A 19,446-nucleotide genomic window follows, 5' to 3' on the forward strand; every position below is an offset into this window, starting at 1 on the left:
GGAACGTGAAGTTGGGGAGGGATGATCTGGGAGGACTTAGGAGAAGGGGAAGAATATATTCAAAATATATTATATAAAAATTAAAAAATAATAAAAATATGATAAAGAAAGAAACCAAGCAAGTAACAAAACATCACTTCAGACAAGGACATACCTTCATACTACTACACTATTGGATAGATTTTAGTTTTGTAAGCTTAACACTAGTTAAAAATCAACTTAGTGTGTTTTGGGGATAATAAATATTTTCATTTTCAAAATTAACTGACCACAAAATATAATTTATCCTGTGTTTGCCTCAACATGCTTTAGAAGAAGTATTGCTCTACTGTATTAGATCCAAGCACTAAGAACAGGTGACAAAGCTCAGTCAGTCAGGTGCTTGCTGTGCAAACATGAGAACTTGACTTTGGCCCCCAGATACACACGTCAGAAGCCAAGCGTGGTGGCATGTTCTTGTATTCCCAGCACTAGGAAAGCAGAAGAGCCGGGTGCTTATGGACACTGCCAACCAGCCTAGCCTACTTGGTGAGCTGCAGACTAGTGAAAACACCTCAAAACACAAGGTAGACTGCTTCTAATGAACAAGACGTCAAGTAGACCTCTGGCCTCCACACCCTGTACAACCCTGAAAACACACACACACACACACACACAGAGGGGAGGTGGATTTAAAATTATTTTAAGAGAAGACAATTCTATTAGTAACTGGAGAAAACAAGATACTAAAAAGAGCAAAGAAAGACAGAATCTTCAGAAAATTGCTGAGTTCTACAAATAAGAATCCTAGAAGCAAAAAGAAAGTAAAATCTAAGAGTGCTTGTTCAGCTGAGAAGAGGGATGACGAAGAGTTGCTGTGAGGACAGAGCTGCTGTGGGTGTCTACAGGCATCCGTCTGGTAAGTCCCATGGACACGGACTGATTTGCAACTACACAGCCATATTCTTAGAGAAGGAAAATGCACGATGACTTCTCCTCTTAAGAATCATATTCCTTAAGAAATACTTCCACTGTTTCCGTAAGTAGTAGTCTTCAAACTAAAACCCAGGATCCAAAGTCCGGTCTCTATCTGTATTCATACAGCTTGAGTCAAGCATGACTGTATTTTAAACAGTAGAAAAAGGAGCAAAAGAATACTTATATAGTTGTAACAATTCTTAGTATTTAAGCTTCAATGTCCCTAAGTATTTTAGAGTCTAGTTTACCCATTCGTCACTGTTTTTATGCCATAACTGCACAGCTGAATAGCTGTGACACAGGCTGTCTGATAACAGTAAAACAGTCCCCCACCCCACCCCCCACCCCCAACATATAGTTTCTGCATTACTATAGAGATGGAAATATATACTGGGAACAACAAATATATTCAGCTTAAGCATAAGCAATTTTCATGTGCATATAGATGTTTCTTAAGGCAGTTATTCCTTCTAGAATACAAGTATTAATGCCTGTATCCGAGTTGTAAATTAGCAGTAAGGTAAAGAAGGGTTTTTGGTTAGGTTTGCTGTTTTGTAGTGATGAAGAATTTCAGTTAATTTACTGCCAACTGAACAAGGAAAAGCAGTGGGACAATGTCAAACTGGAAAACACAAAACAAAACAAGAACACAAAGCAAACTCCCTTAGCTTCCAATTAGAGAAACAGAAAAGTGACAGAAAGGAGGAACGTCAGATACATCTCTTAAACTAAGCAGAGTCTTCCGGAGCACAAAATCCCCGGGGAAGGAAGCTCAGAACTACACAAGAGCTACTCTTTAAAGTCATGCTGGAAGTCTGACAGTTCAAATGAACAAGTTTTAAGACTTTATTACACACATGAATAAGGAAAGTTTTATGGAAGATAAACACAAAAGACAATGTTGACAAAAAGGAAGGAACCGACTCCATCTTCTAGTTCTTATTTATATTCAAATTACATTAAAACGTCCTATTTCTGTTAAGTAGCTATTTCCTGCGTACTGAAACAGGTCCTTATTTAGAAAGAAGAGAGGCTCATTTGACTCAGGTGAATCAAACAAGGTTCAGGAAACTCCTGAAAGTTACAAAATTCAAAGGCTCCTCCCATGGTTATAGAAGGTATAACAGAATAGACTCTCCTGGGAATGCTCGGGGTTGGGCAAAGCTCCAGGAAGAAAGTTTTATGAGTTTGTTACCAGTGCAGCATGGGCTTTTTAGTGCTGAACCACCCAGGCTCCGGCAAGTAACACATTGTTTATGTTCTTGTATACAGCTCCAATAAAGTCAATGCCTCCCTAAGCTACACATGGTTGCTACTTTGGTCTGCTGTCCATGAATGTCTAATGCGAACAAAGCTTATTCATGTCTCACAGAAAGAAAATTACACAACACCTACTTATTTATATCCATGTTCATATATGTGAATTTTTAGGTATATACTCTTGGCTATTTAAATGATGTATCTTATGGTCTCCAAAATTTATGTAATGTCTTCTTTCAAACAAAATGTACAAATACTCGTAGAAGCATATGATAGCCCTTATAAAGCATAATTTATTACATTGCTCAAGAAGCAAGCAGTAAACAGAGCTTTCCGAGCCCCACCAGTGAAGGCAGGCTAGAGGTTCAGAATCCTGTTTGCTTTACCTTCTTTCTTCTTAGTGACAACGACCCACTCCAAAGAAACATAGAAACCACTTCCTTTCAGGTCCAATTCCTCCTTCTCTATTCGAAGAAGCAGGATAGCCACTGAATGTTCTTCAGCTTTCAGCAGTGAGATACTGTGAATTATAATAAAAGGGTTCCCAAGCTCTTCATTAAACATAATCTATAGGAAAATAAATCACACATATTTTAGATACACAGTTTATAAAACAAAAATAAGATCAGCACCCTTAATAGAACAAACAAAACAAAGAAATAGCAGGACATTTTAACAGAATGAACAGGAGAGAAAGAACAAAAGCAAACCCCCAGAATCACAAGGGAAAAAGGGGGCACTTAACAAAGCATACAACATAGGCTGGTAAATGGCTCCTGAGTCTAGTTTATATACCTTCTGGACTCCTCACAAAGCTTACAAAGAACAACAAAGAAAACCAACTCACCTCCCATTTTTCAGGACTGTTTCCACGGTCACCTGTTCCAATGACATACAGTCTTCCAGTTCCATCTGACAAGGTAACCCAGGAAGGGGATGTGAAATGGATAGATGCACAAAGACGATTGTCATATGCTGTCACATCTGTAGGAAGGCGGAACACCTCTCGGGGTTTTCCTAAGGCGGTGTCCTAGAAAGAAACCAAGGATTATAAACAAATCCATTCCTAGTCCTGATCCATAAAAATGCAAAATAAATACCAGCACGGCCAATTCTTCTGTAGTCAAAAGCTGTACCCATTTCCCTTCCTGTGAGTATAAACTGTATTGATTCTCTTCTAACACATGAAACACATTAAATGTGACAGGTGACATGCAACACAAAATTCTTTACATCACCATCTTTGCTTTCTTAGGTTACACGCTATAAGGAGGCTAGCAGCCATGCTGTGGTGATGATTAGACAGGGATGTTACAGAGAAACCTGCACAGCAAAGAACTGAAGGCTTTCAACAATAAAAGAGCATCCTGAGTGAGCAGTGTTGAAATGGCATTCTTTACCTGAGGTCACGTTTCCCATGAGAAACCATCAGGGAGACTGCCTGCCCCTTACGCCACTTCATGATTCCTGGCCACTGAGACTGAGATAGATGGTCACTGCCTCCTGTTCCAAGTCACTAAGTTCTGCAGTTGTTATATCAAGAAACAGCTAGTACAGTAAATTTGTTCTCTTAACTTTAGGTTTAATGATCAGTATTTTTAGTTTACTAACTAGATCTCCAACTATAAAATTATTTTTGTTGCTACTCCATAACTATAATTTTGCTGTTATGAATCATAATGTAAATATCTATGCTCTCCAGTGGTCTCGGGTAACCCCATGAAAGATACACTAGACACCCCCCCAAACACGTTGAGAACCGTTGCTGTATCGCAAAAGTAGCATTTAGACTGCTATCAACTTAGATATGTGTTAATAAATTTTCAGTTGTATCTGTCTTTATAACATAGAACTACAATATGAAGAATCAACAAAACGTTTTATGAGATAATACATTCAAACATTTACCATTTAGCAAACAAATGCTTATTAGGCACCAGATTATATTCAATTGCACATTTAAAACATGTCAAATTTCCCTAGAGAAGGAAATTAATCTTTAATTAATATATTTCATCTTTCATTTTTACTCACATAAATTTGATAATGTTGAAGTAAATAAGAAATACAGAATAGCAAGTACAACTACCCAAAACTGTTGTTAGAAATATCATTATCTCAGTATGAGCACTGTATATCATGACAGTACTGATTGCATCATCTATAGTACAGACATATACAAATATCATCTGGCTTATTGTTGTCTTCAGACCAGATGCTTCACAGAGGAAATAAACAACATCAGTTAATCCAAGCACTTAGAAGGAGGTCAGTTAAGAGAAATTTTGCCATAGGCAGATGCCCGTGTCTGCACTTAAAAAGGACTGGTATTTCCACTAAATAAAAACAGACTCAGCAACAAATGACACTGGTACACCAGAGCACTTCTGGGAAAAAGTTCGTCTTTGAGACACACACAAAAAATATCCCATATCCCAGATTTAGAGGCAAAGTTAAATGACTGATCAAGGACTGTTTTAATAGCTTTAGGGTAGTCAGTGATTTTCTATGCAAAAATGAAAGATATAGGAAACAAAGACTAAAAACACAGGACTAATGTCCATATAAATATCAACTTGCCCTTAAAACCCCTGAAGAGTACTTAAACCCTGATAAGTATACACACACACACACATAATGTACACACACATACACATATATATATCACTAATATTTAAATGGAGAAAGGATGTGAACAGGAAAATTATGGTTATTTAATAAAGTTTTAAAAGTAAAGGTCAATTGTATAAAAATGGGTTTTAAAGGGAGAATAATATTCTAGCACTAGCAAAAAGGAAAAAAAAATTAGACTTGCAATGCCTATCTTTGGCTGAGGTGCCCTTGTTGGTAGAAGAAATAAGTACAGGCTTTTTAAAAATAGTAAAAATTCAAATTTATGATGTAACTATAAATAATATAATTTGATATAATTCAGCTATAAAAGTTTATATAATATTTTCATCAATATGAAGCTGTAAGTATAAAGAGTAAGAAAACTTAAGCCACTAAAACTGGGATAGAATGTAACAACAGCCCCTGTCACCACAGAGCTGGCCTAGAAGCCTCAAGCAGGTCTTGGTTTGGCTACAAAAGTTCAATACTTACAGGATTCTTCTATTGAATATAAATATCAGACAAATACAATGTGGCACAAAAGAACATCACTCAGTGAGAACTCCTATACAGGAGAGCACGTCAACACTACACACATGATCACACAGCACACTAGCATGAGCCACTGTATCGTCCTGACTAGTCATAGCCCGAGTCCCATTCTAGTCTTCATTTCTAGATGAGACTCACCACACCCACTTCCTTAAACCTAACCCTCCCAATCACCTAACACAGGTCAGATGCCTGGATATCACCAATGCTAAATCCTCTCAGATACCCTGCGGCACTCCTTCATTTATGTTCTCTTGCTGCAAGAGATAAAGTCCAACTTGTTCAAACAGTGGGATCAGTTTTTTCTAGAAAGTGCTGGCAAGGAAATAGAACATCCACTCCAGAGAATCCCAGATACCTGCTCAATTTACTGAGTTTTGCAGACGATAGTAAATAAATAGTAAGTAAATAAGTAAAATTAATGAGATATTATCAAAAAAGACAAAATGGTATAATGCATTAACATTCAACATGAATTCATATATGCTGAAACAAAGGTGGGGCATCAGTTCACAGTAAATTATAAACAGACACATAACTATGGTGCATAATCTGAGAAAGGGAAATAAGTTGGAGTATCACTTGGGGCTGGGAGAATCGGGGTAAAGGCAAATTTTGCCATTTTGCTTCAAATATGTTGCTATTTTTGTTCTGCACCAAATAATTTGTGCAACATTTATGAATGAAAAATATTAATAAGGCACAGTAAAATAAAATTCCACCAAGTAAATGTTTCAAAGCAAAGCTATCTGCCGTTTTCCAGCATACCCCTCCAGTCTTGCTCTAGTGAAGCGCCATTAAGGAAGGAGCTAAACTAAGACAGTCACTGTTCAATCATATACAAGTGAATGATTTGGACCATTTTCATTTAAATAAATAGCTAACCATGACTCAAGTTAATAGAAAGATAGTTATCAGATAAATTTGTGCAATATCTAATGGAATAATTAGGACACTCAAGTACATAAATGTAAAGCCAAAATTAACTTAAACCACACTGTGTCTGCCTCACTTGGATTAAATGATAAAAATGAACACAAAAAACGTTGCTGATTTAGAATTTTATTCACTTTTAAAATGTCTGCATAGTAACACGTTACGACAATGACATTTCCAGTACCAGGTTCCACCCACTTTCCCTTTCCTCACAGAAAGTAAGGCAACCATGTTCAGGGATGTTAGAAAATCCCTGTGAGTCAATAATTCATGTTGATTTGCAGGATTGAAACTGTGTTGGCAAACTTAACAGTCAATGAAGCAGTACAGTATGAAGCATTTTTAATTTTCACTGTCTCATGTAGACATCACCAAACCCCATTAATCCCAGTTTAAGAAGAGAGGTTCAAATGAATAAATCTGACTGAAACTCCACTGCTATGGGCGGGGCCAAGAGTCCAGACCCACTTAATGCTATGCATGTTAACACTTTTTCCCTTTATCAAATCTTCTAGAAAAGAAACAATTTTCTCCATTTTTCTAAACAAGTAGTATTTCAAATCTCAATGCAATTTTCAAATACCACACTCTAAAACATTCTCTTTGATTGTAATTACTACATTCGACTTTTCATTAGACAAACATATCATAATTTCAATTAAGACTGCTATAGCAATAAGATGTAATACAAGTCATAATGTTAATATATCACAAATTGATGACACTCCAAATAAATAGTCAATAAGCACTAAATTAGATTTGGGGGTTCTTATAGTTGCAGTTGAAAACAGAGAAGATTTGACTGAATAAAATACTTGTTCTTGTTTTGCTTTAATACATACACATTTATAGGAAGACTCAAGGATAAAATCACACTCAAGGAGAACCTATGAAGGATGCCACCCATCAGTACTGCTAGGTGGAATTAAAATTTTACTCCTTAAGCAGAAAGCAAAAAAAGCATCTTGACTGTTAAACAATAACTTCATTTCTTAATCTTTTTTCATCTCTATTAGTATAAAGCTTTAATAACAGATGGTTATAATCAATTTAGCTTGATCAATGTCTAAGTAAACGAACCTTTTAATGCTGTATTAGACATTTTTATTTTCAAATTTTACCTCCTCCTCTTTTATCTTTTTCTTTTACCTTAAATAACTAGGTTCCTACTGGCTAAGAGACAGCCTGCTAGCACCCAAGGATCTGGATTACAAAGTAGTTATAACTTGTTTCTTTAAGGCATGATCACACAATACATGTTTAAAAACAAAATATAAGAACTACTGCCCAAATTTTAAGGACACTACAGAGAATGGTGCTCCTGTTATTGGAGAAAACAAGATAGCTTTTCAAGTAAACTGGAGTTTGTTACGATAGAGATATTCTGCATACTGAGAAACAATAAGCTTCCTTAATTGAGCGGTAGCAGCAAATAAAACGGTTTTCCTACCCACCCTTCCCCACTGCATTTTCTACACCGTCTGCACATTTTCTCCCAGTTTAAATATTGTAAGCCCACAGTTAAACCTGCTTGTAGTGGATACCTATGCAGAGTAGCATTGAACTGCTGCCATCTGCTGGCTCCTAACAGTTAGAGGAAGGCGCCATGTGTGACCCTCAAACCTCAGAGCTCCATAGCCTTCCACTTTGCCATGCTGTGATTTTGAAGATTTAACAGGGCACCGGTTTTTTCAGCAGCCATAGGAAGAAAAGCTGGTGTCTAATTAGTGGTTAGCATTCTTCACATGCTCTCATCACTGTTCAGAGAAATGGCTGATCTATATTGTTGCTGATGAGAAAAAAGTATTATATTCTGCTCCCCAGAAATGGGCTTCTCAAGATTTAGTCATCACTAGGCCCCCAGGAAAACTGCCTACAGTGCTGGATAAAATTTTAAGTTTCTAGGCCACCGTCAGGCATATCTCTGATTCAGAGTCTTTGGAAATGGAATCCTAAAAGTAGTTCTTTTGTTGATCTGTGACTAGGAGGTGAAATGGAGTCTGAAAATCAAAGAAAGAAGCAGAATTGTGATGAAAAAAAAAAAAAAAAAGAAAGGAAGAAAGAAAGGAAGAAAGAAAGAAAGAAAAGAAAAACCCCAAACCTGACTCTTTATAATACAATGTATATTGTTATAATAATAGTGTCATCCTCAAACTTGATTGAACAGAGGAAAATTGCAGAAAAGAGGCAATAAATAACTAAAAGACCAGAACCACTTTCTCTAACTTGCCCATAGAGAAGATAAACTAGGTCAGAATAATGAATTTTAAAAGTCTTGGTATTTGTCCCAATTAATTACATGTCAAATAATTTGTTTGTGTATAATCACAGTAACTCATTTTCTGTGAAAGCTTTCCAACAGAGGAACAAGAACCAGTCCACAATGTGTGCATAGATTCCTGGTGCAATTAAGTGTTTACTTTAGATTTCGAATGAAGTATCTGTGATCCCAGCTAGACATGGTTCTCTAAATGCTGGTCATCAGCGATGACAACTGATGACAACCACGGTGTGGCCCTGTCCGTGGAGACCTCCCCAAGTTGGACACAGTGTCCACAGGGAGCAATTATGCCTTAACTTTGTCATATGTGCCGCCACAACTCCCATCACCAGTCTAAAAGGCAAGGTTTTCTTCCCTTTCTTCCTTTGTTTAGAGTTAGTTTTGCATATGGCTCAGTTTGCCCCAGCTTGTGATTCTCCTGTTCCCATGTTCTCGGTGACATGAACACAGGTGTACATAAACACACCCAGCTCCTGCAAACCCTCATTCATCCTTCAGATCTCCGTTGAGGTGACCTCTCCATGTCGCAGCCCTGAACACTGTACCCATCCATCTGTCTTTCCTCCTCTGCGCTGCAATGCGTCTTACTGCTGACTTTCACCCCGCCACGCTAGCAGTGTGTTTCTGACTACTAACCACGTAGAATCATTCAGTCAATGTTTGAAGAAAGGTATTTCTATACTCAGGAAATTAATTCATCTCAAAAACTAAAGATTCCTAGGAATATGTATATGTGTGGTTTTCTTTTTCATACTGAACGGTTAAAAAAATAGTAAAACAGAGTAAAAAGGGGCTATCAATGAGCCTTTTAGAAAGTGCTAATGAAACTCCTCCCCCCCCAAGGAGAACTACTAGATTTTATTGAAAATTTCTCTGCAGAGCAATCTGCTCCTACTTTACTAAGAAAATTTTTGAGAGAAAAGTGAACAAAGATATACGATTTTTTTTTTACTGATGAGTAATGGTAGAAAGTTTTGAAGCACATTCACAATGTTACAAGTAAGCCAAATTGATCCTCAGCACATAATACAAGTACTTAAAGACACTATTCAGAAGACAAAGACCAAAAGAGGCAGTTTGATTTAAGTAGTTTGAATCTTTTTATAGAAAGAAAGGATGTAAGAGAGAGGGAAGGCCACCTCAACGCCTCTCAACCGCCACGCTTCTTCCCTTAGATTTGGTAAAAAGGCTTGCTCTGCTCACCTTCCTCACCAAAGTCAAGTCAATAGCCATAACGTCCAAAGACCACGACATACAATTTAAGAAATTATTTAACAAAGTTAAAAATGCATATATAGTGTAAGTGATTATTTCAGAAATACAATCTTATCTGTAGACCCCACAGGCCTGTGGTTTTTATCTGGCAGCTTTCCTCGCCAGCCGATACAAAGGCTAGAATTAAGGGAATGACTATTATACCTGGAATGCAAACAATGCATTCTGTGGGAAGGCACATTAAGCTTTACATAAAATAAAATCAAGTTCTAGAATTGGTTTTATATATCATCATAGTTGGTTGCTATCCTGTATGCCTGTATATATATAACCTGTATGATTTGGAGAGAAACTTTTACCAACAAAATAACAAAGACAAAAATTATATGGAATACATGAAAACAGAGAGCTGCACCTGGAGCCACTGTGAGGAAAGCAAACACTGGGAAAGAGTAGAAGACAGGATCTTTACCTACTATTGGTATCAGTGTGGTCACCATGGAAACCAGTATGGGGCTTCTCAAAACACTAGCCACAGGGCTAACAAGCGAGCCTGCTACACCACTTCTGGACATACACACAAAAACCAGAGGTACTTGCAAATCTATTGTTAACACTGTCACATTAGCAAGGAAATGGAGTCAGGCTACATGTCTACCAGATGAATGGATAATGAAAATGTGGAACACATATACAATGCTATTTATGAAATTATGGATAGAACTGGAAAATACTGTATCACAAGATAATCCAGGCACAGATAAACTACTGTTAAATGTGTCTCCAGATGGGAGTAAATATGGGTAAAGCCAGGGACCTAGAAAGAGACTCGTGTGACTAGAGAAAGAAAGATTTAAGGGAGAAGAGAGTGGGGAAGACGATCCATCAAAGTGGATGGGGAAATCCCAGTGGCTAAAGGGCACAGCAGGGAAAGGGGGACAGAGAGAACAAGAAGAGTAAAGCAGGAAGGAGAAGCAATCGAAACAAGATATAGATGGAAATCCACTACTTTGCTAAGTTAATTTAAAACTAAAAATAAACTCCTAATATAAAAGTTAGTACTAGCACATGTAGTAATATAATGAAGATGATGTTTCACAGAAATGTATTAACGACTCATGGTCTACTCCAGAGGTTAGCTAGCAATACTGAATCAGTCATTTCTGACTCACTTTATACATAAAGTTTTATCGGAAGATAGCCATACTTGTATTTTTACCCAATTACTGCAATTTTCCCAAGGAGAGCAAAAAGTAAGTAGCTGTAGCAAACGACTATTAAGTTAAAATATTTCGCTCCATGCAAAGCTGCCAGGCTCTGGTAAAGGAGTATGGAGTCCAGGCCTATCTGAGCACTGACGGTGTGAATATTGCTGAACAACAGAGGAGAGATGCACAGCTTCTTAGATGAAGCGGTGATTCACTCAGACTTATGTATGTGAAGACTCAGAAGCAGCCTGACAGAAGATTAAGAGCATGGGCCAAGTGGATGTGACCAGAAGAAAAAAATCCCGCAAGTAACGAATGGATGGCTTTCAGAACTGTACCAGTTTCATATTGCTGGAGTATCATGCACAAGGTGGTGAAAGATAAAGGTGCATTTTTAAGAGCAGTGTTCATGCTCACCTGGCTTTAAATAAATGAGGAAATTTGCACAAGAAATGAGTATTGGTGAAGACAGAGCAAAAATGTGGTTAACAGGACATTGCTAAGTTCCTTTGCATTTTTTAGTAAATCACATATACTTTAGTAAATCACATACACATATATACACTTTGCCTATTCTAAAGTTCCATACCAACACCACGCCCTAGCATGAATTAACTGCTAAATAAATTTAAATGAAACAGTCAATTAAACAGACAACACTGTAGGAGCACTGTACAGAAGGACACAAGGAGCAGAGAGCAGTCACGGAGCCATAAGGACCTGATGCAGACCTGTGCAGGCCCTGCATATGCTGTTGTCTGTGACATCATTGGAGTTTCGCTCATGTTGATTTAGAGACCCTTCTGTTCTCAGCGTCCTCCGTGCCCTCTGGCTATTATGCTCTTTCAGCTTCCTTTTCCACTAAGTACTGAACGGAAAGGATTTGATGGAGATATTCTTTTCAGGGCTATGTGTTCCAAGATCTGTCTTTCTGTGTAATATATAGCTGTAGGTCTCTGTGTTTGTTCCCATTTGCTACAAGAGAAAGCTTCTCTGATGATGGCTGAGCAAGGCACTCATCTATGAGAATAGCAGAATGTCATTAGAAGTCATATTTCCATATTTTGATTACATTGTTTTTTAGGACAGCAGTATTCGATTTTATCCAATGTTAAGGCTATCTAGTCTCACATTCTTAGCCATCCAAACAATATCAAATATAGGTTCCATCTTGTGGACTGGGCCATAAGACAAATCAGACATTGGTTAGTCACTCCCACAAGCTTTGTGTCACCACCGCATAGCATATTATACAGGTAGACCATCACTGTAGATCAAAGGGTTTGTGGCTAGATTCATATTATGTTTCTCTTTTGGCACCGTGCAAAGTACCTTCCTGTACAAAAGACATCAATATTAGCACATAAGGGTAAAAACTGTAGTTGGGCACCAGCTCAACTTCTCCATGTTCAATGAGTTCTGTAGGTATTGTTTTTAGCAATGGGGACTTTCTGTCTGTTTGTAGAGAACAATCTATACTCTTGGCAACATCTTGGGTTATTTGGAGATTCCCATGGGACCCTTTTGACCCACAACTCCATTAGATATAACCCAATTCCAGAACTAGAAGCATCATTTAGTAATAAGAGATGGCCAGTTGGGGCTGTGTTTCCCCCATTATTTGGAGATTTCAGTTAGAACACCTCCATGCACGTATATATTTTAAGAAACTTCTACTGTATTAGGTTTCCATACTACCCTTCAAATGCCCCTTAATTTTAGCTGTCTATCCCGCTATTCCTTCCCTCATGCCCCTCTCTCTTCCCAACTTGATCCTCCCATTCCAGCCTCTACCATCCATATGTAACTATCTAGTCTATTCTCTTTCCCATCTCTAAGGAGATCTATTTGTCCCTCCTAATCCCACAGCCACTATCTACACATAAGCATACATATTTGTCTTTCTCAAACTGGGATATCTCACTCAGAATGTTTTCTTTTTTCCCTAGTGCATCCATTTACCCGTGAAATGAATCACTTCATTATTTAATGGTTGCATAATATTCCATTATCTAAGTTAAATGTTTCTCAGCGATCTGAGGTTCCAGTTTTAAGAATTCTGTTTAGATCGGTATCCCACTGATAATTTGGTTGTTTTCTTGATATCTTGTTTCTTTAGTTCTTTATATATTTTGAAATATTATCCTTTATCCTAGTTAGGGTGATTATTGCTGTGATGAAACACCATAACCAAAGCAACTTGGGAAAGAAAGGGTTTTTTTGTTGTTGTTGCCTTTTTTGGCTTATGCTTTCACATCATAGTTTATCATCAAAGGAAATCAGGACAGGAACTCAAGCAGAGCAGGAATTGGAGGCAGGAGACCAAATTGATGAAGAGGCCAAAGAGGAATGCTGCCTACTGGCCTGCTAATCCTGATTTCTTATAAAGTTCAGGACTCCAGCCCAGGGATGGCAACCCATACAACGAGCTTGCCCATCTCCAATCAAATATACTACAGACTTGCTACAGTTTGATTTTATGGAGACTCTTTTTTTTTTTAATTGAGGTCCCCTCCTCTCTGATGACATTAGCTTGTGTCAAGTTGACATAAAACTATCCAGCACAGCCCTCTATCAAATGTGTAGTTGGCAAAAATCTTTTTCCATTGTATATGTTGCCACTTTGTTCCAAAGGACAATGTCCTTTATAGTGCAGAAATCTTTCAGTTCATGAGGTTCCATATATTAATGTTGATCTTAGTGTCTTATGTTAACTGTGTTCTGTTTGGAAAGTCTTTTCCTGTCCCATAGAGTTCAATGCTATTCCTCACCCCCTTCCTCTTCCATCAGATCTAATGTATTTGGTTTTACGGTGAGGTCTTTGGTGTTTTGTACAGGGTGACACCATTTGCTGAAGAGGCTGTCTTTTTTCCAGGATGTGTTTTTGGCTTCTTTATATTAAAAAAAAAAAAAAAAATCACGTATCTATATGCATGTATATTTATGCCTGGGTATTCTATTCTATTCCATTGGTGTCTGTTTTGTGCCAATACCATGCTGTTTTTATTACTATAGCCTTGTAGTACAACTTAAAATCAGGGATAATGATCCCGCCTGCATGTCTTTTATCATTCAGGACTCTTTTAGTTATCCTGATTTGTGTGTGTGTATATGTGTATGTGTGTGTGTGTGTGTGTGTGTGTGTGTGTGTGTGTGTGTGTATGTGTGTGTTTGTGTGTGTGTTACCATGTGAAGCTGCAAATCTTGTCCTTTCAAGATCTGTGAAGAACTGTGTTGAAATTTTGATGTAGATTGCATAGATTATTTAGATCGCTTTTGATAGGAAGCCCATTTTTACTGAATTAATCCTGATACATGAATATAGGAGATATTTCTATCTTCTGATATCTTCAATTTTTCTTCAGACTTGAAGCTTTTATCATACAAGTCTTTTACTTGCTTTGTTAGTTATCCCAGTATATTTTATATTATTTGAGGCTACTATAAAGGGTATTTATCAGATTTTTTTCTTAATCTGCTCATCATTTGTACATAGGAGGGCTACTAATTTTTGTGATTGAATTTGTATGTACTCTGCTGAAAGTGTTTATGAGTTATAGGAGTTCCCTGATGGAATTCTTATGGTTAGTTATATGTACTATATCATCTGCAAATAAAGATGTTCTGCATCTTTCCCTTCCTATCTTCAGCCCTTTGATCTCCTTCAATTGTATCATTGCTCAGCTCAGCCTTCAAGCACTACACCGAATACGTGTGGGCAGACTTGTCTTATTCGTGCATTTAGTGAAATTACTTTGAGTTTCTCTCCATTCAATTTCATGTTGGTTATGGGATTACTGTAGACTACCTTTCTTATATTGAAGTATATCTCCCTGGTATTCTTAAGTAGTTCAAAACTTTGGGTTTTTTTTTTTTGGGGGGGGGTGTCAAGACAGGGTTTCTCTGTGTAGCCCTGGCTGTCCTGGAACTCACTCTGTAGACCAGGCTGGCCTCGAACTCAGAAATCCGCCTGCCTCTGCCTCCCAAGTGCTGGGATTAAAGTCGTGCGTCACCATGCCCGGCAAGTTCAGAACTTTTACATGAAGGTGTGTTAGATTTTGGCAAAGACCTTTTCTGAATCCAAGAAGATGATATGTAGTTTTTGTCTTTCAGTTTTTTTATGTGGTAGATTACATTCATCAATTTATGTATGTTCAACCATCTCTGCATCTCTGGGATGAGGTCTACTTCATGGTGGATGATGTTTTTCATATGTTCTTGGATTCAGCTTGCAAATATTTTATTAAATGTTTTCATATTTATGTTCACCATGTAATTCTCTTCCTTTGTTGGGTCTTTATGTGGTTTGGGTATTAGGATAACTGTGTCCTCATGTGGTGGTTTGAATATGCTTGGCCCATTGGACGTGGCACTATTAGCAGGTGTGTCCTTGTTGGAGGAAGTGTGTTACTGTGTCGGCGGGCTTTGAGAGATCTTAGTCTCAAGCTCTGCCCAGTGTAGAAGAGACAGAGCAGTCTTCTCCTGGCTGTCTTATCAAGAGGTAGAACTCTGTTCTTCCAGCACGATGTCTGCCTGAACACTGCCATCTTCCCACCATGATGATAATGAACTGAACCTCTAAAACTGTAAGCTAGCCCTACCAAATAGATGTTTACCTTCATACAAGTTATCTTGGTCATGGTGTCTCGTTAAAGCAATGGAAACCCTAATTAAGACACCTCATAAAATGAACTGGGCAAATTTCCTTCTGTTTCTATGTTGTGTAATAATTTGAGAAGTATTGACATTAATTCTTCTTTGAAAGTCTGTGCTAAAACCAGCTAGTCTTTTTTTGGGGGGTGGGGGGGCGTGGGGAGGTTATAGGTTGATGTGGAGGTTGGAAGTTTTTAATCACTGCTTCTATTTAACTGGAAGTTATAGGTCCATTTAAATTATTTACCTGCTCTTGATTTAACTTTTGGTAAGTGGCATATATTGAGAAAATTATCTATTTCTTCTAGATTTCCAAATTTGGTGAAGTAGAGATTTTTAAAGTATGCCCTTATGATTCTTTGGATTTTCTCGGTATTTGTTGTTATGATTCTCTTTTCTCTTCTTTTCTTTTCTTTTCTTTTCTTTTCTTTTCTTTTCTTTTCCTTTCCTTTCCTTTCACTTTTTTGTTTTACTAGATATTTTCTTTGTTTACATTTCAAATGTTCCTAGTTTTCTCTTTGAAAATCCCCTATACCCTCCCCCTTCCCCCTGATCCTCAACCCACCCACTCCTGCTTCCTGGCCCTGGCATTCCCCTATACTGGCATAGAATATTCCCAAAACCAAGGGCCTCTCCTCCCATTGATGGCTGACTAGGCCATCCTCTGTTACATATGCAGCTAGAGACACAAGTCCCTTTATGTGTTTTCTTTGATTGCTGGTTTAGTCCCAAGGAGCTCTGGAGATACTGGTTAGTTCATATTGTTGTTCCTCCTATAGAGCTGCAGACCCCTTTAGCTCCTTGGGTACTTTCTCTAGCTCCTTCATTGGGGACCCTGTGCTCCATCCAATAGCTGACTGTGAGGATCCACTTCTGTATTTGCCAGGCACTGGCATAGCCTCACAGGAGATAGCTATATCAGGGTCCTATCAGCAAAATCTTGTTGGCATAAGCAATAGTGTCTGGGCTTGGTGGTTGTTTATGGGATGGATCCTGGGTGGGGCAGTCTCTGGATGGTCCTTCAGAGCTGAGACTGAAGGATGGGTCTCTTTTCATTTCTAATTTTGTTAATTTAGATAAATTAATATACAACATATTCAAAATTATGGAACCCAACAAAGGCAGTTCGAAGAGCCAAATTCTTAGAACTAAGTGCCAACATTACAAAAAAAAATTAGAAAAATCTCATACTAGAAACTAACACACCTAAAAGCTCTATAACAACAAAAAGAAATCACACACAAAAGGAGTAAACAGCAGGAAATAATCAATTACAGAATTCATTATCAATAATTGATTACTGAAATCAGTAAAAGAGAAATAAATTCAACAAGCAAAACAAAACAACAAAAACAATACCAAGAGTCAATAAAACAAAGAGTTGTTTTTTGGGAAAAATCAGTAAGAGACAAACCATTATCCAAATTAACTACTAGCTATTTATGAGACACACTTTAACCCTTTTAAGGTAAAAAATTTTGATACATTCAAAGAAAAAGACAGCACTTTGTATGTGCACTTGCATGTATAAGCACATTTGCTTGTATGTACATGGAGGCTAGAGGTAAACCTCTGGTGGTGTTTTTCTGACACTGTACACTACTGCAAGTGCAGGGAAGTGCATATCTCTGCCTTGTCAGGACTGAGATTATAAGGGAGTGCTACCACACCAGGGCTTGCAATATAGATGCTAGATACAGAACTCAGATCCTCATGAGGTTTTAGCACAGATTTTCAAAGAAGTAATACCAATACTCCTCAAATTATTACACAATATAGAAATAAAAGGAATATTACTGATTGAGATTTCTCCCTAGCCAGAATATTAGTTTTTAAGTCTCTATTAATATAAGACTATATATATATACATATATTACAATATAATTAATTTAAGGACTCTATTATTATAAGACAAATAAGATTTGAAGGCAAATTTTTTCCCAAGACCTACAGGAAAAAAAGGAGTATTTTATAATGCAACAGGGATCAACCCAAACAACCAAACCTAATTTAAATTACCTAATGTAAACACTAAATGAAATGGAAAAGAAGTAATCCATTATTATATTGAGGCTATACCACACAGGTGGAAATGGATGGGCACAGGGGATTATAAAAATCAAGAAGAGGAAAAGCTATAACTGAGGTAAGCAGAAGGGGAGGAGCCTTACAGTTTGATGACAGATTTCCACATTCCAAAGGTATGTGCACCTTGACTGTCTGGACATCAGATTCAGAGATTAAACAGTAAGGAAAACAGGATGACATCTGTCTTTTTCCTCTGCATGTGTTTCTTACCAGCATCACTGTTAAGTTCATAATTCTTCCAAGGTTATCAATGTAGTAGACACTGTCTTGATACCAGGCATCACAGTGCAGATAATTATACATCCCAAAAGCATGCATGTGTTCTAATGTATACTGGTCATCTCGAAGTTTTACTTCTGCCACAGCTGAAAAACACATATATACAAATATATATTTACATATATCTGTATGCATAAATATAAACATAATCATTAAAACTTGCATCTCAGATCATTCCTTTCTGCAGAATGCCTACAGGGTACAGAAACAGTTAATGCCAGCTACAGAGGCTACAACAGGCAGGTCTTTCGTAGCACAATCCTTTTCTTTTATGTACCTCTACAATTTTGAAGTACAATAGTCAACATTTTATGGGCAAACAAACAAGTGTCCATTGATAAAGCATTTTTATGCTTTTTAAAACATTCATCTTTATCACACACAAAGAAAGTGACAATGTCTTTATTACATGATTATAAAGTTAGAAAATTGTGTGTAAACACAAATAGTGACTTCAGCATCATATTCCATCTTTCCCAATTATATGGAATAAAACAATATCATAGTTAGGACATACATAAACTTTTCTATGTACAGAGTAGCACTCTCTCAACTAAAACACTAGCTGTTCTCCTAATTCTGAATTAAAAAAATATGGTCTCTCCCTCACACTCCTGCCTATCAGTGCAGTTCCAAATTCTTGCAGCTCGGGACTGCTCATGTTGTACAATTAATTAATGTTGTAACAAGAAATATTAAGTGTCACTGAGCCTACATGTTACCTTACTATAAAACTCACTTTAACTCTATTCTCCCTGCAACAATTTTCTTTTTTACCCATTGCTTTCGTTTGCTTTCTGCTGCTGTGCTAAACACCATAACCAGAAGCAACCTCAGAGAGGGAGGGTAACTCCAGCATCCAGGTCACAGTTCATCACCGATGATAGTCAGGACAGGAACTCAAGCAGAAACTGACGTAGAAACTATGGAGGAATGGCTTGCTTCCTCTGACCTGTGCTCCATCAGCTTTTGTATACATATACCATTAAACATCTGCCCAGCAGTGGCTCTGTTCATGGTGGGCTGGGTCTTCCCATATCAATCAACAATAAAGACAATTCTTCACATACAGAGATGCAGGTCAATATGAAATGGGCAACACTTCAATTGACATGCCCTCTTCTGGATAACTCTCAATTAGGTCAAGTTGACAATAAAACCCACAAAGGACATCATACCATTGCTATTTTCTTTTTCATTTTTATTGTGTACTTGTGTTTGTGTACATGAATGTATGGGTACCACTAGCATGTCTGGTGCCTGTGGTGAGAAAAGCATCTGATCCTTTAGACTATGGGTACAGATGCTCATAGGCCACCATTCAGGTTCCTGGCACTGAACCCTCTGCAAGAGCAACACATGTTCTTATCTGCTGAGCTGTTTCTCCAGCCCCACTTTTCCTAT

The 19,446-nt window shown here is 37.6% G+C and overlaps 1 protein-coding gene across 4 annotated transcripts in view; it reads right to left on the reverse strand.

Moving 5' to 3' along the window:
* Positions 1-19,446, reverse strand: part of Nudcd1 (NudC domain containing 1) — a 53,081-nt gene that overhangs the window by 27,519 nt on the left and 6,116 nt on the right. For 2 of the 4 annotated variants that reach the window (NM_001113554.1, NM_026149.4), the window contains exons 2-4: positions 17,974-18,128; positions 3,065-3,247; positions 2,604-2,784 (exon numbers count right to left, since the gene is read on the reverse strand). In NM_001113554.1, the coding sequence (NP_001107026.1) occupies positions 2,604-2,784; positions 3,065-3,247; positions 17,974-18,128 (519 nt within the window). The remainder of the gene's footprint in view (positions 1-2,603; positions 2,785-3,064; positions 3,248-17,973; positions 18,129-19,446) is intronic. The other 2 variants (XM_030248714.1, XM_030248713.1) reach the window with 1 other exon arrangement.

The sequence above is a fragment of the Mus musculus genome, chromosome 15, assembly GCF_000001635.26.
Source record: "Mus musculus strain C57BL/6J chromosome 15, GRCm38.p6 C57BL/6J".
Taxonomy (NCBI): domain Eukaryota; kingdom Metazoa; phylum Chordata; class Mammalia; order Rodentia; family Muridae; genus Mus; species Mus musculus.